The 26,485-nt window shown below is 45.1% G+C and overlaps 1 protein-coding gene across 1 annotated transcript in view; it reads left to right on the forward strand.

Moving 5' to 3' along the window:
- Positions 1-1,016: 1,016 nt before the first annotated feature.
- Positions 1,017-26,485, forward strand: part of LOC118515884 (semaphorin-2A-like) — a gene marked incomplete at its 3' end in the record, with an annotated part of 55,759 nt that continues 30,290 nt past the window's right edge. The window contains exon 1 of the mRNA XM_036062073.1: positions 1,017-2,742. Coding sequence (XP_035917966.1) covers positions 2,478-2,742 — 265 coding nt within the window. The remainder of the gene's footprint in view (positions 2,743-26,485) is intronic.

Consider the following 26,485-nt stretch of genomic DNA (forward strand, 5'->3'; position numbering starts at 1 on the left):
AATTTGACAGATTTTATTACTCTTTGAAGAAGCTAAGATATTCTGGGATATATTGGTAGTATTTGAAGATTATGGTGAATCAAAGATTATGAAGTTTGAGTTTCATTCATTAAGTTTCGTAGTTCGAGGCTGGTTTCTCAAATATTATAATTTCATCAAATATATCACTATAAATTTTATATCATTGTTGTCAGCTTGTCAAAAATATTCGTTGAACTATCGTTCAAAATTATGATTTTTGTTAAGATGATACGAATGTCAAGCCACCATCAAATTAGATTCCTTATAAATCTACGATAGTAAAAAATGTTATGAAACATAATTTTCAATAATGTTTGATTGGCAAGAAAGCAATAGAAAATCATTTAATTTTTTTTATTAAGAATAATTAAGTATTTAAAAACTGAACAAGGATTTCGAAGCATAATAACCATGTGATTTTTCAACATTTTTATCTATTCCTACAAGAAGCGTTACGAAGCGTTACACTGCCCGAATTTCGTACCACTCTTCGTAGCTATGCGCGCGCACCCGATTGGTTCATTTATCCTTCCTCATTTTATGGGAAAACCTTCCATAAGATTTTCCTAGCTTTCCCCCTACATTCATTATACTGGCCCTGCTCAAAGTGTTCACCCCACATAACACATAGTACGTCGGAAAAATTTCCCACAACAAAGCGTCGGCACTCGAGTTAAATGGCAGTGAGTGTGAGTAGTGAGATGCAATCCGTGCGAGCGTGAAAAAGGGTGGATGAGTTTGTGAAGAAAATTTTCTCACCCATTTTCCACGCCATCTCACGTTAACTTGCCCGGTTTCCCGATCCGATCCGGGTATAGCGTGTTGGGTGGTTCATCTTTTCTTTCCGAAACGAAGGGACGATGTCAGCGCGCGCGTGTGTGTGTATGTGCGTGCGTATGGGCCATATTGCAGCGACTGGAAGCATCCCGCCGGTTCGAACGCCACGAAGCGGACGCAACCGTTCGCCGCACGGAGTCAGTCTGTTTGAAAACTCGGTCGGGATTGGACGTGTTTTTTGATCGGTGTTAGCGTATGCGAGGATAGCCCATTACCGTTGCTACATCCGCTGCAGAACCAGCGGCAGCAAACGCATTTTCACCACCAATACCAATAACCCCCAGGAAAAGGGGGAAAAAAAACTCCCCAAAAGTTCGGTGTGCAAAGTATCTTCGCGCTGCAGGTACGTAGCCCACTCGCATTTTCCGGCCACGAAGGGCCAGCTTTCTTGACGGCAAAAGCTGGCTACGTTCGTGCAGGGGCACGAAAGACGACCGATGTGAAGGGTGGCTGGCAGGAGATTGAACGGAGTGGGAGCTCGCGCAAAAGGGAATGACGGTGGTAACATTCCCTTAAACCGTACCTTATGTTTAATGTGTTCCAGCGTCGAAGGCATCGAAGTGAATTTCATTAGACAGGCCCGTTTTTCGACAGCCGTAATTTGAGTGAAGTGTCGGAGCGTGTGTGCGTGTGTGTGCGGGTGGAAGTCGATGGGTCGCGAGGGTGTGTTATGGCGTTCGGTGTTGTTGTGGTGCAAAGCAAAACGGTTTGATGCAGTGGGCATCAAGTCGAGCAACGCGAGCCATTGAGAACAGAGCGTGCTGAATGGGAGGCGAATGTTAGTGAATGAATATTTCGCGGAAAGTTTAGCACTGCCTTCCTTAGCAGAAGCAAATGAAGGCTTGCCTACAACAAGGCCTTGTCACGCGTCGTTCTTAGTACGGAGTCTATCAGATGTGAGATGTGCGTGAGTAGGATGCTTATACTGGTGAGGTTCAAAAATAGCTTCAGAGAATCTTGCTGAAATTTCAAGGACCTTGCCAGAGGAGACATCAGAACATATGGTAAACATAGTTTCGTAAACGGAGTCATTTTGGCAGCTGTCATTTTGAAGGATTAAAACCGTGTGTCCTCTCGCTCTCCCCCTCGTTCGCGATGATTAACTTTCTTCCGGTCTAGTTCTAAACACAGCATTCAACGAGTATCGGTAAAGTTCCGGAAGAGAATCGGATACGGATCTCCTCCCAGCATAGTCCGCGGTGTTAGTTTGTAGCGTAACATTCACAATGACCGTACGCGACCGTACATCTGTGGCAGCGTGCATTTAGTTCGGTATTTAATTTTCCCCAAAAAGCCTTCGAAACCATATCGAATTGTGTGTATCGTGCACGCAGTGGAGAAGCGGCCAATCCGGGGCGTAAACGAGTGAGCATTCCCACTAAGTGTGCATTTGTGTGTGTGTGTGTGTGTGTGGATGTATGCAGTGTGTCGAGGTAGTAAAGAGTCGACATTTTAGAGGTCGACGTTAAGCCAAAAAAGAGCCGCGTTAGGGCCAAAAAAGTGAAAGAAGGAAGTAGCGGCTGAGTGTTTGTGCTGCTGAAGTGTGTGTGTGTGAGTGTGTGTGGTGGTCACCGTGGAGTGGCCGTGCACGGGTTGGAAATCCGAGAAACATTACCACAATGTTACCAACATCATCATACTCATCCTTGGCAGCAGCATCAGCGTCGGTGGTATCAGGACGAGCGCCGAGCACGCTGGGTACACCGACTCACCGGCCGAGAATGCTGCTGGTCATGGTGCCGACCGTGGTGCTGCTGCTGCTCGGGCTACTGTTCCTTCCGGGCGTAGTGCAGGGAGATTATGAAAATACATGGAACTCGTACTACGAGCAACCGTGCTGCGGTGGCACCACCAACGGGCCCTTCCATCTGCGCCATCACGGAGGTAGGTGGTTTCAATTTGCTGATTTGCCACTCGGTCCGTCCGTCCACACGGGCCGACCGAGCCGTTGTGCACTGGGATTTCGGTGTGTGCTGTGCTGGTTTATAATAATTTATACCCTATGTGAAATGATGGGCTTCTTCTTTTTTCGGTTCCTACTCGAGGTTTCTTCTCCTAGATCCTTGCTTGTAACGTGTAGCTTCATACTCTGTGTACGTGTGTGTGTGTATGGACACTTGTGAGGATAAAAGTAGCGAACAAGTACACTATTAAAAGAAGGGATTTTAAGATAACAACAACGCAAAAAAAATGTTTAAAACAAAGGGGCAAAAATCTGAATACCATCCCCGTAAACGGGGTGTGGCTAAATATCCGTGGTGGGGATTTTTTTTTTTCGGACCATTTAGCATGGGCCCTGTTTTGGGTGTTTGTTGTTGTGCTAAACATCACCCACCCCATCGAAGGTCTCGTACGCTCCTCCTGATGCTGAACAGCGAGCAGCTGCAACCGCTGCAGCAGGATGCACTTGAGCTTGGCCGGCGAAGCCATGCGACTGGCACTGCTCAGCGCCGGAAGGCAATGGCCGTCGAAGGACGTGTCGAACAAAATGGTTTCATTTCTATTTACAACGATAAAGGGAACAACGGTGTGTGTGTGTGTGCAAGAGGGCGCCTCTTTTTCCTCGCATGCAATTCCCCGAAGAAGCACGATTCAGTCGATTGCGATTGAAGACGGAGGGCGTTATAAAATCGTTCGACACTTGAGACCTTCCCGTTTTGAGTGGCGTAACCGCGCGCGCGTTCACCGTGTGGAGGACGGGCGCGTTTTTCTCCGATAGCATGCAGGGTTGGCATTGTTTTAAGCGAAGAATATCGGCACACACACGAAAAACGAACTCTTCTTGCACGCTGTCCGTCAATCAATGGAAGCGAGCACGTGCGTTCGGAGAGGGTTGTATGGGTTGCGTGGAGTATTCAGTTACCCGTAGGTCGTCTTCGTCTCTTGCTCTCGCACTGCGGGTGTGCTGTAAGGGTTGATTTTGGAGGGCTAAAGTAGATGTAAAAGGGAAAAGGAACAAAACACACATACACACACACACACACACATATTGGAGTGAATGCCTGGCAAGTAATGCAGCAATTGGTTGGATCGGTTTTTGCTTATCCTTTTGTTAGGGGTCCGCTCCTTGTAGCCGGCTTACGTTTTGTCAAATAGCGTGGAAGAATCTTCGCTTTGATAGAAAAGCCATTTTGAATCATAGCGTGTGTGTGAATGTACGTGAGTGTATCGCAGTAGAAACAATGGCGTCCACTTGTTAGGGCCTCCTACTGAAATGCTTGTTGGAGGAAATCCCGAAAGAACTCCCTAAAATGGATGGATGATGTATTATGTATCGGGTAGGAAAAAAGTTTCTCTTATACAAAATGGTTTGTATCCTTATTTTAAATTAGTCAATTGCATTTAATTTTAATCTTAGATTTTTTTACCCATTCCTGGATTTTAGATAGTAGTCATTAAATTTCATGTGCACATACTATAACAAAATTGATTCATTAGAAACCGCTCTCCAAAAAAAAAAAACAAATATTTTAAGCTTGCCAGTTATGATGTTGGCCTGTTGTCGAAGTCCTCGATGCAGCTCACAGTCCAAATAATTTGTTTGCCAATCCAGCAACTCGGAATTCACTTTTCAATGGAGGTATCAAAGCTATCGCTCTAGTTCGATTTGAAGACCTTAATTGTCTCCTCTGTCCATTTAAATATCCCAAAAAGACTTTATGAGCTTTCCGGGCCTTTAGGAGACATTATCTAGACACGATCAGCCAACGGATTCCATTAAGTCTGATTTGACCACAAAGAGGATATCATTGAAGCAGCAGGATGTAGCTTCTCTTAATAGCTGGAAATGGTATGTGTCATTGTTCTTCCACAGATAAAGTTCTGAAACTTGGTCGTAGGATATTCCTTTCAGAAAAGGCTTTGAGGCCTTAATCTTCAATTTTTAATAACGTTCAAATATGTAGAATTCACGGGAAATAGCATTCAACTCCATTGGTCGTAGACCATGGTCTATCCGTAGTAAAGAATGGACTATCAAACGTTGATCTCCAGTATTATCTAGCTTGTTATTTCTGTTTTCCAGAATATACCAGATTCTCAATGATTCAGAATATTGATTTAAACATTAACATTTTAATGCTTAGACGTGGGCCATATCAACTCTTCTTTACTTCATACGTTACATTTTTAATTCTATACAAAACTTCTACATTTGAGTTTAACAATTCCAATAATGTTAGCATTCCATGCCTCAAGAACGCACAGCAATGCAAACCATGTGATATGAAACATTCCTCACGCGGGATAAATTATTGCACACTCGCTTTCCTCGTTAAGAAAGTCACCTTTTCCATTCCTCACACCATTCAACTCGGTCCAAGAAAGTGGCACATCCTCGATGCTTCCCGGCTCGGGATAATTAATATAGGAATTTATGATACTGATGCTGGATGCCGTGCTCGCAAGGATTAAATCAACCCCCTCTCATTCTAATCACCTTGATGGATGATTTTTAAGCAGCACTGCACATAACTGGCAGACCTTTCGTGTGAATGCGCCCGTACGGCGATCGGTGCTATTCATAATTGATTCCTAAAGGAATTTGAGCAGCTCAGGCATCTGACGAGCAGCATCGCACCGATCTGTCATGGTACTGGCGGTGAGAAATGCTCACCAGTGGCATTTTTCCTCGAACCGAACTGATCTTGATGCCTGTTTCCCGAACCCTTTCCACCAGTGCATGCGACGGGGAAAATCATTACGCTACCGAGGCCGAATGCACTGTGAAACAAAAAGTCATCGCACTGACCGAGGCCACTGTGTGTTCGTTCCGTTCACGCTACTATTTACACAGAGTACTACTGCCGATCACCTGGCAAAATGCAATATCCGATTACCGGGCACCCGGCACACACTGTATCGGTGCTAAATGGTACGAATGGCCTCCCATTTGTTCGGAGCCTTTCCCATTTCTCCCTTTCTCCCTTCATCACCTTTTCGCCCGCTCGCAACCTCGGCCGGTTTTGCAACTTGAGGCAGCTATAAAACTAATTGCACCAGCTACAATGTGCAAAACGTTTTATGCCTCCACCGTTCCACTTCCACTTTGAGCTGTCTGCCTGCTCGCCCTCCGCTTTACACCGGCAGTTGTGCATGTGAAGGTGGAAATGTCCAATAGCCTTTCCTCACTCGCTCGCCACTTGCTCGCCCATGCAAGGCTAAGCGTCTTTTCCCAGAATAATGGAAAAACGACCGTTTTTCTTCGATTCGGCCTTTCCCCTGCGTAACGTCCGCTTGCCGCCAAGCACCATCCCATTTGGGACGAAGATAAGTCACTTAAAAAGGATTACGTTGGACTGCAGTCAGTAACGTCGTCTACCGTAGTTTCTGCTTTACAGAACCGAAAGGAAAAAAACAACAGAAAGCAACGAATCACCTGGCCGGACTTTTCCGGGTAAGTTACGGCAATAACGACACAAAATGGCGTAGTGGTGGGGTGGGGGCAGAGTGTGAAATTGGACATTGGACCTCGGGGAATGTCAGGGGGGGCGGTGGTACAAGATACATGCCGCATCAAGTGCAACGTGTGAAGTCCAGCTGTCCTCTGCCTGCATGTAAGCCGCAGTGTTACGACCTGAAACCTTGCCTAGGTCGACGGAGGCCCCGTTCGTCGACTTCGGGGCTTCGGCAAGGTTGTCTCAGGGCGACCCGAAACCTCCCCCATTTGCTAATGGTAGCCAATGAGGTCGGCTCGGCAAAAATACAGGTCATTTGAGCAACTCGGGAGCGTTGGTTTTGGAAAAAAACACACACGAGTGCTCGGTGAAACAGCTAGTGCTAGACGCAAAAGCGAACTGAGAAAGACGTGGCTGAGGTTTTTGCTCTGCACTGGAAGAAGACAAACGGGCAAAGTGAGAAATCAGTTTTGTAACGTTTAGCATTTTTCACGTAGTAAATCTAGCCAGGGAAAAGGGGCGGTTTTCTTGGTGCAGGCGGGTGGAGGTGCAGCTCATGTAAACGGGCTTTTATTTAAACGGATCACTAGGAAGCGTAGTATTATTTCTGCAGCCATTTTGCAACACTCGGAACGCAAGAGCTTAACGGTATGTTTCGAATAAAATCTGACAACGAATCTGATTAGCTTCCGGGCTAAAGCTGTTAAACTGTGTTCTGGTGGATTTCGGGATTATGTGAGCCGGCGGAAGCCATATCAATAAGCGGAGCTAGAGTGGATCAATGTAAAACGTTTGATAATTTGTTCTTAACCTTTTTTATGTGTGGCGCATTATTGAGAGTTGCTAATTGTTTTAAATTCAATTTAAAACTTGTATCTTTTCGTTTAAGTAATGAAGGAAACTGAACCAGCAGAAGGTTACAGCTAGATTTTTTTAAATCGAATTTCCGCTCGGCCCCTTTTAATGCATCCGTAATTAATACCGTTGATTGATTAATGTATGTAAAAAAAGATTATTTTATAAAAATTATGGATAGCCTGTTTCCTTTTTCTAGAGCAGATATTAAATCTGTCAGGACGTTAAGATTCTTTTCCCCCAATCAATCATGCATTAGGCAAATCCACTCGATCAAATCCAGTGCACGGATCAATTCAAACTCGTACACAAACAAACAACCAGCCTTTGTGTGTATTTAGTATTCATAGCCAATCAGATCGTTCGGGTCTCCGCTTTCCCGGGCTTTCACACTGATCACTTCATGTCGGATTTCCGATTCTGGCTTTCTTTTGTTGTTGAGCGTTGTGCGTGTATCTTGCACCGGTCCGAAACCCCTCGCCAAAAATCATATTTTGAGCTTTCCCCTCAACGGAAGCTACGTGAAATTACTGAACTGAAAAGCAAACGTACGAACCGACCGTCACTCGGCTCACTGTCGGCTCATAAACTCATAAATGATGAGAGTGCATTCGAGTGCAGCCCGAAGCGTAAAGCGCACTGCGATAATTCGCGGTTTGCGTTGCGAAATGCTTCACGTGGGTGATTTGATTTCGGGTGCATTCGATGGTTTCGACGCAGAGCAGAGCAATTGCTGCACGTGCATTGCTTCGGCCGGTGCGTACCGATGGAGCCGCCTGGTTGCCGGTGATGTACGTTGATGATCTGCTTGGCTATGAACCCTCAATCAATTAATCGGATCGACATACGGAAAGAAACAATGCGCTCGCGAGATTGATCCTGAGATAGGGGAAAAAGTCAGGATGAAAAGATTGCTCTGATGTGGATGAGTACTAGAAAGGATTCGAATGGAAAAAAGGAAAGGAACAACGCCGGTAGCAAGCTGGCTTGAAACGTGACCGGAGCAGCAAAGCTAGATCGCTTGATGCTTTTGAGTAGCGACACGAGTTTTCTTTGCGTATCGTGTGCTCGATAAAAGTGAAACAAATAAGCATCGGATCATTAATTGGACTCTCGTTTGAAGAATGCATCACAACCTTTAGCTGCTTTGCCGGACTGCTCGTTTGATGATGCCCCTTTTCATCAGCCGTATCAGCATGATGACCTCACGCGATTCATGCATCTGACATCAGTTTGATTAGCTGCAATTGGCCGGGAAACTGGAATGTGTGATGTGATGCTTCGAATAGTTTCACGTTGCGGTTCCAGAAAGATTTCACCATCCAGCGCTCCAGTATTATCTAGCTTGTTATTTCTGTTTTCCAGAATATACCAGATTCTCAATGATTCAGAATATTGATTTAAACATTAACATTTTAATGCTTAGACGTGGGCCATATCAACTCTTCTTTACTTCATACGTTACATTTTTAATTCTATACAAAACTTCTACATTTGAGTTTAACAATTCCAATAATGTTAGCATTCCATGCCTCAAGAACGCACAGCAATGCAAACCATGTGATATGAAACATTCCTCACGCGGGATAAATTATTGCACACTCGCTTTCCTCGTTAAGAAAGTCACCTTTTCCATTCCTCACACCATTCAACTCGGTCCAAGAAAGTGGCACATCCTCGATGCTTCCCGGCTCGGGATAATTAATATAGGAATTTATGATACTGATGCTGGATGCCGTGCTCGCAAGGATTAAATCAACCCCCTCTCATTCTAATCACCTTGATGGATGATTTTTAAGCAGCACTGCACATAACTGGCAGACCTTTCGTGTGAATGCGCCCGTACGGCGATCGGTGCTATTCATAATTGATTCCTAAAGGAATTTGAGCAGCTCAGGCATCTGACGAGCAGCATCGCACCGATCTGTCATGGTACTGGCGGTGAGAAATGCTCACCAGTGGCATTTTTCCTCGAACCGAACTGATCTTGATGCCTGTTTCCCGAACCCTTTCCACCAGTGCATGCGACGGGGAAAATCATTACGCTACCGAGGCCGAATGCACTGTGAAACAAAAAGTCATCGCACTGACCGAGGCCACTGTGTGTTCGTTCCGTTCACGCTACTATTTACACAGAGTACTACTGCCGATCACCTGGCAAAATGCAATATCCGATTACCGGGCACCCGGCACACACTGTATCGGTGCTAAATGGTACGAATGGCCTCCCATTTGTTCGGAGCCTTTCCCATTTCTCCCTTTCTCCCTTCATCACCTTTTCGCCCGCTCGCAACCTCGGCCGGTTTTGCAACTTGAGGCAGCTATAAAACTAATTGCACCAGCTACAATGTGCAAAACGTTTTATGCCTCCACCGTTCCACTTCCACTTTGAGCTGTCTGCCTGCTCGCCCTCCGCTTTACACCGGCAGTTGTGCATGTGAAGGTGGAAATGTCCAATAGCCTTTCCTCACTCGCTCGCCACTTGCTCGCCCATGCAAGGCTAAGCGTCTTTTCCCAGAATAATGGAAAAACGACCGTTTTTCTTCGATTCGGCCTTTCCCCTGCGTAACGTCCGCTTGCCGCCAAGCACCATCCCATTTGGGACGAAGATAAGTCACTTAAAAAGGATTACGTTGGACTGCAGTCAGTAACGTCGTCTACCGTAGTTTCTGCTTTACAGAACCGAAAGGAAAAAAACAACAGAAAGCAACGAATCACCTGGCCGGACTTTTCCGGGTAAGTTACGGCAATAACGACACAAAATGGCGTAGTGGTGGGGTGGGGGCAGAGTGTGAAATTGGACATTGGACCTCGGGGAATGTCAGGGGGGGCGGTGGTACAAGATACATGCCGCATCAAGTGCAACGTGTGAAGTCCAGCTGTCCTCTGCCTGCATGTAAGCCGCAGTGTTACGACCTGAAACCTTGCCTAGGTCGACGGAGGCCCCGTTCGTCGACTTCGGGGCTTCGGCAAGGTTGTCTCAGGGCGACCCGAAACCTCCCCCATTTGCTAATGGTAGCCAATGAGGTCGGCTCGGCAAAAATACAGGTCATTTGAGCAACTCGGGAGCGTTGGTTTTGGAAAAAAACACACACGAGTGCTCGGTGAAACAGCTAGTGCTAGACGCAAAAGCGAACTGAGAAAGACGTGGCTGAGGTTTTTGCTCTGCACTGGAAGAAGACAAACGGGCAAAGTGAGAAATCAGTTTTGTAACGTTTAGCATTTTTCACGTAGTAAATCTAGCCAGGGAAAAGGGGCGGTTTTCTTGGTGCAGGCGGGTGGAGGTGCAGCTCATGTAAACGGGCTTTTATTTAAACGGATCACTAGGAAGCGTAGTATTATTTCTGCAGCCATTTTGCAACACTCGGAACGCAAGAGCTTAACGGTATGTTTCGAATAAAATCTGACAACGAATCTGATTAGCTTCCGGGCTAAAGCTGTTAAACTGTGTTCTGGTGGATTTCGGGATTATGTGAGCCGGCGGAAGCCATATCAATAAGCGGAGCTAGAGTGGATCAATGTAAAACGTTTGATAATTTGTTCTTAACCTTTTTTATGTGTGGCGCATTATTGAGAGTTGCTAATTGTTTTAAATTCAATTTAAAACTTGTATCTTTTCGTTTAAGTAATGAAGGAAACTGAACCAGCAGAAGGTTACAGCTAGATTTTTTTAAATCGAATTTCCGCTCGGCCCCTTTTAATGCATCCGTAATTAATACCGTTGATTGATTAATGTATGTAAAAAAAGATTATTTTATAAAAATTATGGATAGCCTGTTTCCTTTTTCTAGAGCAGATATTAAATCTGTCAGGACGTTAAGATTCTTTTCCCCCAATCAATCATGCATTAGGCAAATCCACTCGATCAAATCCAGTGCACGGATCAATTCAAACTCGTACACAAACAAACAACCAGCCTTTGTGTGTATTTAGTATTCATAGCCAATCAGATCGTTCGGGTCTCCGCTTTCCCGGGCTTTCACACTGATCACTTCATGTCGGATTTCCGATTCTGGCTTTCTTTTGTTGTTGAGCGTTGTGCGTGTATCTTGCACCGGTCCGAAACCCCTCGCCAAAAATCATATTTTGAGCTTTCCCCTCAACGGAAGCTACGTGAAATTACTGAACTGAAAAGCAAACGTACGAACCGACCGTCACTCGGCTCACTGTCGGCTCATAAACTCATAAATGATGAGAGTGCATTCGAGTGCAGCCCGAAGCGTAAAGCGCACTGCGATAATTCGCGGTTTGCGTTGCGAAATGCTTCACGTGGGTGATTTGATTTCGGGTGCATTCGATGGTTTCGACGCAGAGCAGAGCAATTGCTGCACGTGCATTGCTTCGGCCGGTGCGTACCGATGGAGCCGCCTGGTTGCCGGTGATGTACGTTGATGATCTGCTTGGCTATGAACCCTCAATCAATTAATCGGATCGACATACGGAAAGAAACAATGCGCTCGCGAGATTGATCCTGAGATAGGGGAAAAAGTCAGGATGAAAAGATTGCTCTGATGTGGATGAGTACTAGAAAGGATTCGAATGGAAAAAAGGAAAGGAACAACGCCGGTAGCAAGCTGGCTTGAAACGTGACCGGAGCAGCAAAGCTAGATCGCTTGATGCTTTTGAGTAGCGACACGAGTTTTCTTTGCGTATCGTGTGCTCGATAAAAGTGAAACAAATAAGCATCGGATCATTAATTGGACTCTCGTTTGAAGAATGCATCACAACCTTTAGCTGCTTTGCCGGACTGCTCGTTTGATGATGCCCCTTTTCATCAGCCGTATCAGCATGATGACCTCACGCGATTCATGCATCTGACATCAGTTTGATTAGCTGCAATTGGCCGGGAAACTGGAATGTGTGATGTGATGCTTCGAATAGTTTCACGTTGCGGTTCCAGAAAGATTTCACCATCCAGCGCACTGTCATCGTACGTGCAACATTAAATTAAAATACTTCACATTCACCGACGGGATTCCCGGTCCGATGGCATTGCTTTAATTTCAGTCCGATCTGGTGCAACTCTTTCCCCGCGTTGGGTGGGAAAAGCTGTAAAAATCCAATCCACACCACACACAGTTCCATCGCTGGCAGTGGAATGTCAGCTGGCAGCTTTTCTTTCCATCATGAAACATGGCTTTGTCTTCCTTTCGAGAGTTTCGTGCTCGGTTTTCGTACGGTGAGCTTTTTACCACAAACCGTGAGCACAGATAAATGGGTTCATTCGATTGTGTGGTTGTCAGCGGGTGAGCTTCGGTCCCGATCGCGGATCAGTCGGTTCCGTCGGTGACATTTGGAATGGATTTGGGGGTTTTGTGGGGCGAGATTGAATGAGGATACTTTTTTTTGTTCGGTTTGTGCTTTAAACGGTCGAAGGATGTGTTCGTTGCTGATTGAATGGTGTGTGAAAAGTGTGTGCTTCAGCATGTTTTAGTAGTGTTCGATGCCCGAACGCTGACAGAGCGCTCGGAGTGATGATGATAAAGGATGCTCTAGCGAAAGCATAAAAACACTTCAGAGCAAGCTTTCGATGGGTAGATGTGAGTAAAAACCGTTGCAGTAGCGAGTCAAAGCTACTCAATCTTCCTCGAGATTTTAGACTTAATTTAAAAGTCTTGTTTTGATTTCTTCGAAGATAATTAACCATTGATTGATGAAGATGTCTCTTGCTAAACGGGTGCTAAAGTTTTCGATTGCATGGAGGATAATTTGCACACCACAACATCAAAAGACAAGTCTATTTGTATAGAGCAGTACATCATAAATGGAACCGATTTACTGTGGAAGCTTGTTATGAGTAAATTGAGAGTGGCTAATTAATTGAACTAGAAGCCTCTCCACTCATCATCGCTCGCTTCATCTGCTTCCCTCTAAACCACTAAACCAGCGTGATACTAATTAATTCTTGGTATCGGCACAGGAAGTGGTGGTGTTCGTACGTGTTTATGGTTTTGTTGAAGCCTTTAGCTTGAAACGCGAAAGCTCAATTTGATGTTCCTAGTTTGTCGCCGTATATTATGCCGCTTACTACAAGGAATGGAAATATATTCCCCCGGAATATGGGGCAAATTTTAAGACGAGGAGATAACTTGGGATTGTATTTTACTGAAGCTTTTGGCGAGATAGATTTATCTTGGAGTTTGAGGCATTAGCATGTCTTTAAGATTTTAAATAATCAGAGAGATTGTTTGCGCTTTATAGTTAGGCAATCCGCACACATCCCCGAAGGTAAAGATCGGATGAATTCGCTTAAATGTATTCTTACGATTAAAGAATGGTTTAAGAATAGAAAAATTGCATAAAAGAACACTCACAAATCAATCAATTAGCAATTATCAAGTAAGAAAACCAACTTCACTCCAATAAAAAAATAAAAATTCATTGAAATTCTTAAGATTATTCTCTCAAACACTTGCACATAAAGCTCCCTCACAAGTGCCGTTTAAATAGCTGACCCACACGGCTCGTACGTATAAAGTATTGCATTTAAAAGTTACTTAATTTCCTTCGTAAATTCACACGCCCATACACACGGTTTCTTATCAGCAAAATGCATCCTTGGAAAGCCCCCAGAGTGTCATAGGTTGCAGGCAATACTAGCAAGCCACCTGAGGACGAAAAACGGTCGAAAGGACTGAGCTGAGCGGTGGCTCGGTGGCTCGGAAGGTTCCCGCCGGTATTCAATTAAATTTTCAAAACTTTATTAAAGATGATCCCGTAACGACAAGATTCTCCGGTTGAGTGGAATAGTTTTGTCACCTCACCCATTAGACACCCCATCAAAGGGGCGGAAGGGTAGAGGAAGCGGCGGAAGTTAGTTCAGGGCCGGGTGAAACTCGTACTGACCTACCACGCCTAGTCACCGTACTTTATGTGCGTGTGTGTGTGTCTCTGGCTGTGTGGCGAGCTTTTCTCGTTAAAGATATGATGGTAGGTTTTAAGAGACGCACAGCCAAAGCATTTGAGAGCTTCCCGTCGGGGCCGGTTATGGTCGAAAGATTTGTTTAGATAGGGAGCGTAAAACTTTGTGCGACACTTTCTGGCTGTGCTGTGTGAGGTGTTAGGTTGGAATGGTTAAGTTTTTCGGTAGCGTTAAAGTGTTGCCCCTATTCCGTCCTCTCGAAAGCCCTCCGGGAAGCGACGGGTTTAAGGACACGTCCAAGGGTGAGGATCATCCGGTTAAGGCTTTATTTATGGTGGTGGGTGGAAAGCGAGAGAATGGGATGAGAGCGAGCTGGGAAATGGAGGAAGGCTCAAATGGATGTGTTCGTGTGGTGCTATTTGTATTTTCCCGCACCGAACACCCACTTAGGTGGATTGAAATAATTGCAAGCCGACGGTAGTTATTAATGAACAGGGATCGTACCATGAGGTTGAAGTTTACTTAAAGATCATCTTCAAAGCTATCTTTCGATGGTGGGAATGCAAAAAAAAAACTCTGCTTTATGCACACGCCAGGCGAATACTTTGGGCAGAAAGCCACAACCTTTTCTAATGCAAAAACAAACGAGCATGCATGCATGAATGTGTGTGTGTGTGCGTTTAATTAAATTTCACTCCATTTTGTGGGTTAGGCAGCAGAAGCACAAGTAAGCTCGTTTCTAGCAACAAATGCCCCGCAGAAGGGCTGTAAATTTGTGCGGCAAATGGCTCGGAAAATCTTCTCTCATTTGATCTTCTTTTAGCAGCGCGCCCGACCGGGCTGAAGGTGTACGAGATGACGAGCGAGAGCCGCACATATATTCCGTCTTGCTGGCGAAAATTTTCCCGTGCAGGTTTTCCATTGGACGCATGGCTGCAGAGCAAAGCAGTAATTAACTTCTGATATCTTCTCCATTTCCAGTCGAGTGGTTTTTGGTGGTGGTGGTGGCGGTGGGTGGGTTAGAAATTCCGAAGGAAGCTGTTACTGTTACTTTTACTTGCAGTATTTTTCTTCAAGAACGATATCAAACGAGATGTGTGTGTGTGTGTTTGGTTGCGAAGAGAAATCTGAAAAACATTCGCTTTGCATTTGCGTTCCCTCAGCGGTTTCCACACATTGCTACACGAACCTGTGCCCGGGGTGTGTCTAACGTGTCCTTGGGGAACGATGAACGTGAAGCTAGAAATTTCAGCAGCAAGTTAAAAGTGGACTTTCGGGACGATATGTTAAACATCTCGTGTACGATAATACACACTCTCTTTGCTGGTGTGTGCAAATAAATGGATCCCAGGCTGACGATCGGGTACGTACGCTTCACGGAGCACGGTCGATGATTGAACACTATGTTTTCAATTTGAAGCTACAGCACTTCTAAGCGTCTGGTGCAAAAGCGAAGAGGGTTTTTCTTTTTGCTGGGAAAGCTTTCTCGAACGTGTCGGGAAAAGGAAACAGAGGGCAATTTATGTGAGTAGCTAGAAGGATCATGCAATTCTAGCTGCTCATTAAACTGATGATAAAGTGTATTAGTCTGAAATATAATCGTGGTTCGTTCGTTATGCTTTTAGGGAATCACGCTCTGATTTATTTTTTGAATATTCTTTAAATGTCTGTTTAATTTTGATGATGTGCAAGAATAAGTGCAGCAACATTTGCAACTATCAAAAACAGTTACTGCTTTAATTCTCTGTTAAAAATGATTTTTAGATGAATGAAGTGGAGCAGTTGCTTGCTTCTTTACTGTTTTGGGCTGCTTGTCTTCACTTATCAAACGATTAAAAATGTGAAAATGAAGTTGAAATAATAAAAAGTGAAAGTGAAGTAAAAAGATAAGCTTTAAATTTCGCAATTAATAAAGAGAAAATACTTGAATCCTACAATGTAAGCAACCGTCGGTACTATTTACAAACGCGACTCAGTCCACTAAGCCCAACCTACACTCTGATGCGGATTATCATCTTACAAAAGCTTCTGTTTGGACTCAGGACTCTTCATAACAAAGCCATCGCCAGTCTCGTTTTGCACAAACAACGAAACCCACCTTTAAAAAGATCATCGCAGCCGGGATAATTAACAAGGACCACCCCGGAAGTGACACCATCTTGTACTGCTTCTTAAGCAAAACAACCGTGTTTTTCACTTGAAACCAGTCAGCTTCCGGGTCAGCAACCGCCACCGCTCGCTGCCTGTCTGTTGTGGTGAGGCAGTAAAGATTAAATTAATTAGAATAATTTTCATACTCATTGTGTGCGTTTGTCCACCACCGTCTTGGTGGAGTGGCCCAGCAGAGCTTTCAGCCGCTTAAGCAACACAGGTTTCGCGCATATGTTTCCCAGTTGTAGCTGTAAACAAGTTACAACCAGTTTTTAGTGCACCATTTGCTGCGGAAGCTTTACGGCGGCTAGTTGGATTACAGGAAAATGGATGCGGTTTTGGGTTTCCACTCGGAAATGGACGCATCCACTTCGGCTACTGCTGTCATCTTGCCGACACGTGGACGTTGTTTTAGATAATTGCAAGCAAGTGACAACGTCCCTGAAGCGTTTTGTAGTCAACACCTCTCGTACGCTGATCTGTTTGAAGCTCGTGTTTGTGTTTCTTTTTTCTCCTTCAATGTCACCCAACAGCGATGGAGACGCATGGTGCTTTGTAGAAATTCGCGCAACCGTGTTTGCTTGGGACACACGCACCGACAAGAAACCACAACATGACAATGTCGTCGTGTCTGACGTCTCTCTCGCTTGGTGGTGCACTGCCACTGTTTCCGTTCCCTTCTGCTTCCCATCAGGAACAACCAATAGAGCCAAGCGCAGCATAGTGTGAGCATAAATCCGCTTCTGAAACAATAAATATTCATGCCGGTTTAGCATCTAATTCAATTTCGGGTTACGTGGTATTCAGCGCTGGGGCAAGTAAGGTTTGCCAGCATGAAGCAAAACTCTTGACACTCATGTGCATGTAATAGAAGGTTTGACGGCATTCGCCCCATAGCGTCGTGTTGAAGTCTGGCGAATAAAGGGAACGCACAACATTACACCATTAGGTGAGTGTATATTGAGTGTAAATGATTCTAAAAGGGGTTGTAATTTAACGAAAGAAAGTACTTAATAAGCTTTTATTTGCGATTGAGATTTGATTTCAAATTTGAAATTTAGTTTCTCACAGACTCAATGGAAATTTCCTTCTCCTATTATCTCAATAAAACCCTTTTCCAGATGCTGAAAACTCGATTACCGATTTACTCAAGCATATGTCTATCAATCTGTCCTTTCACACGGAACACGCTTCTATTTACCACTACTTATCATAAGTAGAATAGGTTCGTAACGTTTAGCATTACAAACACGAACGATTTTAAGCGTAAGATGAACACTTGGCCTAAACTTTCCCCTGTTTGGAGCACGGAGCGCCCTCAACCGTGCGCAAAACACCGCTCAAAAGATCAACCAAGTGAAAACCACGATTTCACGCAAATGTTATGAACTATGAACACGACCATTCCGCTGATTGTTCCGGTCTATTCCGGCCTAGGGTTCACGAGTGGTTATAGAACGCCCGTCGGCTGCCTGTTGTTGTTGGTAGCCTACCCTTTTTCGGATGTAAATCATGCCCATTCAGTCCGTGAACCTACGGAGCTAGCACCGTTTTAGTTTTGGACGTACGTCAAGTTTATAGTTTCGGGGCGAAACCATCCCCCCATTCCACTCATGACCAAACCTTGTCCCGGATAGCAGCGAATGAAATTAAACAAATCGACTACTCCAAACCCGGTATACCGTACGCAGGCAGCTACTCTTCCAGAACCAAGCACAAACCACGGCCAAAATCAATGACAATGACAGTGAGGACACTTTTGGTGACTGTCCACGGTTTGCCACTTACATGGCGCGATTGGAAAACGGGCAGCATTTGGTGTCCACACACACTGAAGGAAATTGGGCACACGGCAGAAGTGTGAGGGAAAATCTGTCACCAGCAGCAGTTATTTCCTGGCTCTGGTACCGGGCAATGGATGGGTGGGAAAAATTGGCCAACCACTCACTGCACTCATTTCTCATTACAACCGGCATGACAATCGAAAATTTCAGATTGGTTGCGTCCCCGGAGTTCACGGTACGATTATCCGGTTCCGGGCTCCGTCGCTTTTTCCATTTGTCACGACGTACGACTTTAAATGACTGGAAAGTTGGAAAACAACTAATCAAAATTCAAGTGCTATGGCTCTGGCGATGGTCGGAATTTGATAAACAAGCAAACGAAACGCTCTCAAAAGGTTCCTTTTTGTTGTTGCCGGTTTCTCGGTTGTGGAAAATCACGCCCTGCAGGAAAATGTGTTTAGCATCGACAATTGAAAGCAAGAAGAATGGGTGTGGAAAAGCTCGGGACACCCACGCCCATCCGCAAACCGTCTTCTTGGACAACAAAATCCCGCTAGAAAATCAAAACCAAACGAACCGAACCGAACGGAACAGCGTGAACAAATTCACGGTTGCTGCATCTGGTGACGTGACCAGGAATAACGTACTAGACCGACCGACTGGCGTAAGAGAGAAAAAGAGAGCAAGTGAAAAGGGAGCGATAAAATTAAACCAACACTGATCGATATTTTGCCACCTCCTTCAGCCCACGCCACCTCACCGATGGTTGGTAAAAAAAACCGGAGCGCTGAAGCGTAAAACGCGAAGTCCATCAAGTGTGGTTGACAAAGCGTAGATGTAAAAGGCGAGAGGAGTTGAGTTGAGTGAGTGGTTGTCCCAACAGCAGCAGCAGCAGCAGCAGATGATAGTCGAGAGACCGAAGGGCCGAAAGGGCGAAACTTTACGCTAGACTCGCCTGCTTAGGACAGTCGGTCGGCACCTCGCGTTCAGCTGTCTTGGGGCATCGTTTCGCGCCTTCAGCTGTCACTAATTCACTTTGACTCTCGCTTGGTTTTTCCCTCACAGCGGACACTTAATTGTACGACCCCAACTACCGGTTCCGTGCCGGTTATTGCTGTGACCTTCTGCGAAAATTATGGTCCACGCGCTCGGAACAGAACCGAAAAGGGAGCGTGACAATGAGCCGAGACAACAGTGCAAGGATCCGGCTTTCGGAAAGGATTTTCTTCGTCATTTTCCCTCTTCTCCTTTACGTTAGCTAACTTTCCGGTCGTCGGTCGTAAAGCTGGACAAATGTGCGAAACCCTTCGGATACTTTATCCGGCGTGGAACGGTGGCCAAATGGTGTCCGTCCGCTGGTCCGAGATGCTAATGATGTTACGTGATTTACGCTGAAAGCGAACGAGTTGAGCTGATTGAGTCGGGCAGCACATCAATCCCGAAGTGTCGTCCGGGAAGTCTGGGCCCTCGCAACATCTGAGCCATTTTGCCGAGGCTCCAGGACACACTCATACACAGGGAAGACACATTTCCACAAACGAATCTACTTTAAGGACGCAAGAAAAGAAGTGAGTGGAAAACGAGCAAATTCAAAATCCCAGCAGCGGAAGAAAAAACTTTCTTCATTTTCTGCTTCATTGACGGGACGCTATCGCTTTTGTGGAAAAGTGTGGTGCGCTGCCTTAAGGAAAGTGTGTGTCGTGTAAGGAAATCGAGTGAAGGAGCGTGCGAGAGAGAGCGAGAGAGATAGAGATGGAGCGAAGAAAATCGATGGTAAAAAAGAAAACCCATCACAAAATCTGTTTTCCTTCACATTTTCCCACACACAAGCGTGGGAAAGAAATCGAGAAAAAAGATAGAGAGAAAGAGAGAGAGAGAGAAACAGAGGGATAAACTTTGAGCGATGAAACTTTTCAAGCGACATCATGCGTCCAGGATTTCCCAGAAATGGACGACCCTTGTTGTACAGGGGAACAAAAAACCCCTGACGCAAGACGAAAGCGTCGTGACAAGAATGCTAAAACAAAATCGAACGGAAAACAAAATCAAAATAAATAACTGTCGTCAAAAATAAAACAGGGGAGCCAGAGAGGCGCAGGTGTGTAAGCAATTTTTCCCACCTTTTGGGGAGCGTTTTTTTTGTCTGACACACTCCACTAGCGCGATGAAGGATGCCCTTGTGAACCGGTCAAAGAAGGGGGCCACATTAAACCATGCTGATGGACTCGATCGACCCTCCAGGAGTCCGGATAGTTCGAAGTGTTGAAGACAAAACAAAAATCACACACAAACACACACACGCGTCCTCAAACGATGGAAAAAGTTTTGATCTGTCAATTTCTAACAATTTCCGGCACAGACACACGGACACACGAAAAAAAAACCCCACCCGAACGACGACAAATGATCTCCAATCGACGGTGGAGACCGGTCCGTCCCGAGCTCCAGTAGATGATTGGCTTGAAATTGGTCCGAACATCATTTTCCCGGCGGAGGGAACGAAAACAGCAGGATGAGTTGGGCTGGAGCGTTTTGACATATTGATACCACCGGAAAAAAACCACAAACGATAGTGTGTGTGTGTGTGTGTGTGTGTGTGTGCAAAAAATCGGTGCTGGGCCAGAAACTCCGGACGATCCCAGGGACTGAAATGATTGGTTATTTATGCAAGGTGTTGACACTGGGAACATCGATCCCGGGGCCAACGATTGTTTATCGAAAAAGTCCACCAATTGGACATGTATTATGACAAATGATTTGAGAACGGGCGATTCCGGGGGGCTGTTTGAAAGGTTATGGAAGGGACGGGTATGGTTTTGTGTTGAGCTCGTTAGACACTTGAAGAAATTTATCATCTCACCAGCAGTGGCAGTTCGGCCGCTCGGGAAGTTGTCGGGTCGTTCGGTGTTTTTATTTGTGGTAGAATGTAAGTCTGCAGTTGTCAGATTTGTGGATTTGTCGATGGAAAAAGATGCGGATGTTTTCCCTAATGTTACGACCCTTCGGGCGTAAGTTTTTGTGTGGTGATAGTTTCGATGTAAGAATTCAATAATGGCTTGTAAGCATTTGAGAACCTCCTGCGCGATGGTCATTTTGACATCGTTTGATGATCACTTTCACACAGTGTTTTGACGGACATAATGGAGTTAAAAAATTTGTGAATCGTTAATTTAAGAAGCATATGCAAAAGAGCAAACATTCTTAGAAAAGTTCCTTATAATATCAGCAAAGTCTAATGGGTTCTATGTTAAAAACAATCTCCAACGCATTAAATTCATCTTTTTTTGGCATTAATGATTTTTCTTTAAATTCGTTGAATAGAAGAATTGGAATTGCATACCTTTAGGCGCTTGAATGCAATAATTTTTGTTAAGGGCAACAATTTGATTAGTCTGCTCACATGATGCATAATGGTGTTAGAATTGCCTTGATGGTGTAAACATAATTTTGCGATGTTTATAATCAATTGCTTTAGGTATAATGCTGCTCCTTAAACTGTGATGGTCATTTAACTATGGTTATTAAGTCCATATATTTATGCATGTTGATCTTCAGCTTAAATCTATTCTTGACGTCTTAATGTCTATCAGAACCATTTATTCGGAACGTCAATTGAATTCATAGTGGCTACAATCAATTGAATCGTGCTCAGCATGATCCTAAAGCTGATTTTGATCTTTTTCTATCCTTAAAAAATTTATAAATTGACTGTGAAAATGTTGTTTATATTAAGAGAGCTATTTAAGCTCGCTAAAATGAATACTTACTCTGTCTCGAACCCTTTTTTCACTCTCACTTGAAACAACCACATTTCGGTGGTTTTGAGGCTGGTTCGGTGCAACAAACTTATGCATAATGTCATTGCCATGCACATACACACTCGTCCTCCCTTACTTCATCACCGATCCCTTCCCCTCCCCGGCTACTGTCGTTGCCAGCCGTATATGTCTCGTACAGGCACCAAACTATTCGCTGCAAGCTAACAGTGGCGAACACAAAAAAACCCTTAGCCAAAGCATCCTGTTTTGACAACTCGGCGAGCACTTTGGTCGAAAAACTTTCCACCCCGAATTCAGGCCCGGGGCTGAGGAGCTGTGGGCCTGGTTGAGCTCTCCTTTTCGCTCTGTTTGGTAGGACTACTTCCGGCAGTGCTTCTCTCCTTTACATTCATCAATCGCACTGGACTGGTACAAACCGGGCGACTCACGTTATTGTGGCCGGTTTTACGCGTCTGTTTGCTGGCCCGTTACTGCACCAAGGCTCACCTCGGCTCACCAAGAAGCTACAGACCGAAACCTTGCCAACCTTCCGGCCAATCTGGAATGAATGGTACACTTCCTGCGTCTTGCTGCAAGCTGCACACATGCATAGGGATGAAGCTATAAAGAGATAGATAGAGAGAGAGAGAGAGAGAAAGAGAGAGAGAGAGCATTACTGCTGCAAATGCCACCGCCAGGAATGACATTTCTTTCCTACTGTTCTGTCCTTACTTGAGTGGAGAATGTTTATCCTTCCGTCGGATGTTGTTGTCGTGTTTTTCCCCCCTTTTTCTGTTACATCTTCTCCAACGTTCCACTCCCAATCATGTTCGCCTTTCGGGGAGTGTGTTGTGTGCTCGAGGGCCTTCTACTGCTGACCACGTTCCACCACACGTGCTCCACACTCCACGTGCTCTCCCTCGGTCTTGATATACTCCACGATGGACACACTGTCGTACGATTACAGTAAGTAAACAGAGCAAAACACTTGAAAAACAATTACACCCTCCAGTCCAGCGCACAGTCTCTAGCGCTATGTCCACTATGAAACTGGAATGGTGCGGAGGTTGAGTACGGTTCCCTTTTCGGGCGGAACAGGACCAGACCATTTGAATACTTCGGAAAACACTTGCCAACGCAAGCTGGAAGCATAACGGTTTGAAGGATAAATTGGCTGTCAGCTGTCAATGGGTGGTCAGTGTCAGACAGTGTGGAATGAAGCATTCCGGTACAATGTGTACGGCGGAAAAAATCACCCTACACCGACTGACCACACTTATGGGCCCTTTCCTTTAACCTCCCCCTTGCTATAGGCAGCTATTTCATTGTCTGACAGGAGCTCACCCGTCTACGTTAAACAAGCATGCACACACACACACACACACACATACACACACGGGAACCGAAATGGGCATAGAGTAAGGAATTCTGTTGCATTCTCGTTGGCCACTTTCCATTTCCCTTTTTTCTCTATGGGCACTGTGCCCTTTCGGGTAAACATTCGGGCAGCCTGTAATCGGCGACATCAAGAATGTGACAGGCAGAATGTGTGGACCGGGGTTCTTAGAAACCTTCTCGGTCGTCGGTCGAAGCGCAAGGAAATGAATCAAAAGTCCCGGTACGGCGATCGGATACCAGGGGGTGTAGGTTTTGCAGGTGATTTTCCTTGATGTCCAGACCATTTAACAGTGACCAGCGGTGCGGTGAAGTTACGGTGAGGTTACGACAAAGCTTTGAACCTTCGTATGAAAGTTCTTCCAGCGAAGCTCTTCATGCATCCGTAATCGAATGCAAATAAATCCATTTATTACCATCCCGGTGGTGGTCGTTATTATTTATGGAAGATTATGTCAAGTGAATTTATACGTTCACTTGGCATCGTGTAGGCAGTTGAGGAGCCTGGGTATCCTTCGAGACGGTGGTTCGTTTAATGGGGCGATATTTGAGCGGTCGTGTCTATGTTTTTATTAACTAGCAAGCTGATGGAAAGGAAGTAAAAAATAGCCTTCCAGCTGGGTGGACGCAGTAATGGTCGGGATGGAGGCGAAGGCAAATAAAAACAAAGCACACCCATAAATGGATGACTGCTGCAGATCGTGTGCTGAAACAACGCAATACGGACTGGACGTTACCGAGAGCGTCGGAATGGGAAAATGCACATCGCAGTCGCATCGTTTGGCTCACCGAAAGCCGGCAGCGCCCAGGCGAAACTGGCGATTGAATGCGAGGCTTCTGCACCACGACCGTTGAAGTAATTCCCGTGCTGGAATGCATTTTTGCTGTCCGTAAATAACTTCCGGTAAAGTGGAAAGCGCTTCCGTACGGCACATGTACGCAACGATGGGCAAGTGGGATCATCGGACAAGTGTTTTCCGAACCGATGGCCAGGATTGTTTGAGCCCTGGTCCTGGTCCTCATCCTGATCGGCTTTAACACTCAACGAGTCCCTTTATCGTTGAAGCGAAAGATTGACGATGTGTGTGAGTAGGAATTGAGCATAGCTTTCGGGAAAAGGGAGTGTCTTTGTGAGCGAACGTTTAGAGAGTAACGATTTAGCAAAATGTATCGAGAGAATGGTGGGGAGAGTCTGTTGAGAATTTATTCTGTATTTAATAAAAGATACACAAAATAACGAGCTCGTTCTCACTAAAATCAATTTAGTTTTTCCTAGCAAAACAATTGAACTCCACAAATTTATCTGAGAATTCTGTTGGGGTGCAATCCTCAACCAAAGACGAATAAAACGCTTTGGAATTTAAATGAAGGTAACTTTTTGACAGCATGCCACTCACACCTTCACTTCACGCTGCATGCCGTTCGTGTGAACTAACCATCCTTAGCCGTCAGGTAGAATCCGGAAGTATGTTTGCAATCAAAACTTTAACGCACCAGTAACCTCTCCACGAACGGTGCAGCTATTGGATCTATGTACATGACTCGGTCTGAGTGAAACCTAACCCGACCAATCTCGGTATGCGGTGAGCATATTACTTACGTACGTAGTGTTTTGTGTAACTTTTGCCGGACAAAGTTGCTGGTGCAATTGCATCGCACCCCGATAGGGGGTACCGTAGTTTTGGTAGGTGGAATTCTTCTTCAACCACCGTTCATCGTGTGACATATCAATTATGGTGGAAGGGTCGAAAAAGCATCATAAAGCATGGACACCTGCTGGTTGTGTGAAGGTTCAGCTTGAGAAGCAATTTGGCTGCAGTTTGACGGTGAGAGCTTAGGGAGGAATAGTTGCGTGAGCTTAATGTTCAATGTGGCATTAAAAAGGTAGCTGGAAACTGTTGAACTTTGAGATTATTAAAGTGTGGTTGGAGTGACCTTCAAACTCGAAGAGAGTTTGAAGAACTTGGATCTAGGATTTGATGTCGGAGAGCGATCAAAGCTCTCTATTGTTCACCTAGTTTTTATATGGCAATAACTACCTCATCTTAGAACAGAAATGAAGTTGAATCAATCTTTTGTACCGAGACTCACATGAATAGAACGTATCAATATGAACAGCGCCTATCAAATGTAGGATATCTTTTCTATAGTTTTATCCAACTTCTTCTTTGTCCTGATATATTCGAGAGGTCTTAGCTTCAAAATTGAATCGTATTTGTCATGATTGAAGACAAAGCTGGATACTACAAACTACATGCCAGGAGAAAGTCCAGACGGGACTCGATACTAGGAGTACAAGGACTGCTCCTGTATGAAGACTAGCCTCTGAAGTATCGGCCACCAAGCAACCCCAATTTTATCCAGTATTCTCCTATTTTCTTCAGTTCAATCAATTCATTGTTCACTATAACTACATCCAGAAGACTTCAACTTCAGTCTCTCGGCAGGAGGTTCCTGACCAGTTGGAAAACTAAACCTTATGCCCCTTACGCTCGTCGTAATTTGATTACGCGATAGCCACAATCTTTCTCACCCACCGGTCACTTTCAGCCCGTCATGAAAACCCGGCACCACGCAAAAGAAAAGCACCTTCTGTGGAAAATTATTGCAGGTAGCGCTGGCACTATTCCCTGGTATGTATCCTCCTAAAATAGGTTCCGCCCGGCAAATGGCCTACCGTGTTGGGTATTTTCAGTTGTTTGGGTTGATCGTCCTTCGTCCCTGTATTATGAAACCCGGGAACACTGAAACTGCAATATAAGCTTGTTTGTGTGTATGTGTATATGCCCCAGTGCGTCTGTCGGGCAGGTCAGTAGGAGTGTGCGAGAATGAAACGAATCGATTTAATTTCCATAAATTGAAGTTGGCCTACCACAACTGGCTTTCGTATGGAGGATTTTCGGGTCAGTCAGCTACCACCATCTGCATAACCGGGGTTCGGTTTTTTGGGGCTGAGATGAGAAAGCTGGCCGGGTTATAAATTTCTCACCACTAAGCCTCTAGCTTTACACTCCGCTCTTGATGGGTGTGTGTGTGTGTGTTTGTGTGACGTTGGGTTATTCTACCAAGTGGAGAAGGTGGTCCGAAGAAGGTCAGTGTGGCGCAATCCACCGACTCACGTTTACGTTTGTGAGAGCAGCCTTAAAGTGTGTGGAAAAACAATTTCAACCAACGTTCTGGTTTTCTGCAGTAAAAGCGTTATAAATAACGCAAACAATCGTTAAGACACGTTGCAAAGCATTAGATGATGGTTCAACTCGGTTTTATTTAGCGGACACGGGTAGTTGGATTTGATGTGTTACAAATCTTCAATTTTGTAAACCTCACCTATGCTGGTGTGGCCCGACTCGTGGATGGTTATGGTACTCGATTTGCGTTTGATTATTTGCGTGTTCTCTTCTTTGTCCTCAAACCAAACCGATCGTC

The sequence above is a fragment of the Anopheles stephensi genome, unplaced genomic scaffold (genome assembly GCF_013141755.1).
Source record: "Anopheles stephensi strain Indian unplaced genomic scaffold, UCI_ANSTEP_V1.0 ucontig2, whole genome shotgun sequence".
Lineage (NCBI taxonomy): Eukaryota > Metazoa > Arthropoda > Insecta > Diptera > Culicidae > Anopheles > Anopheles stephensi.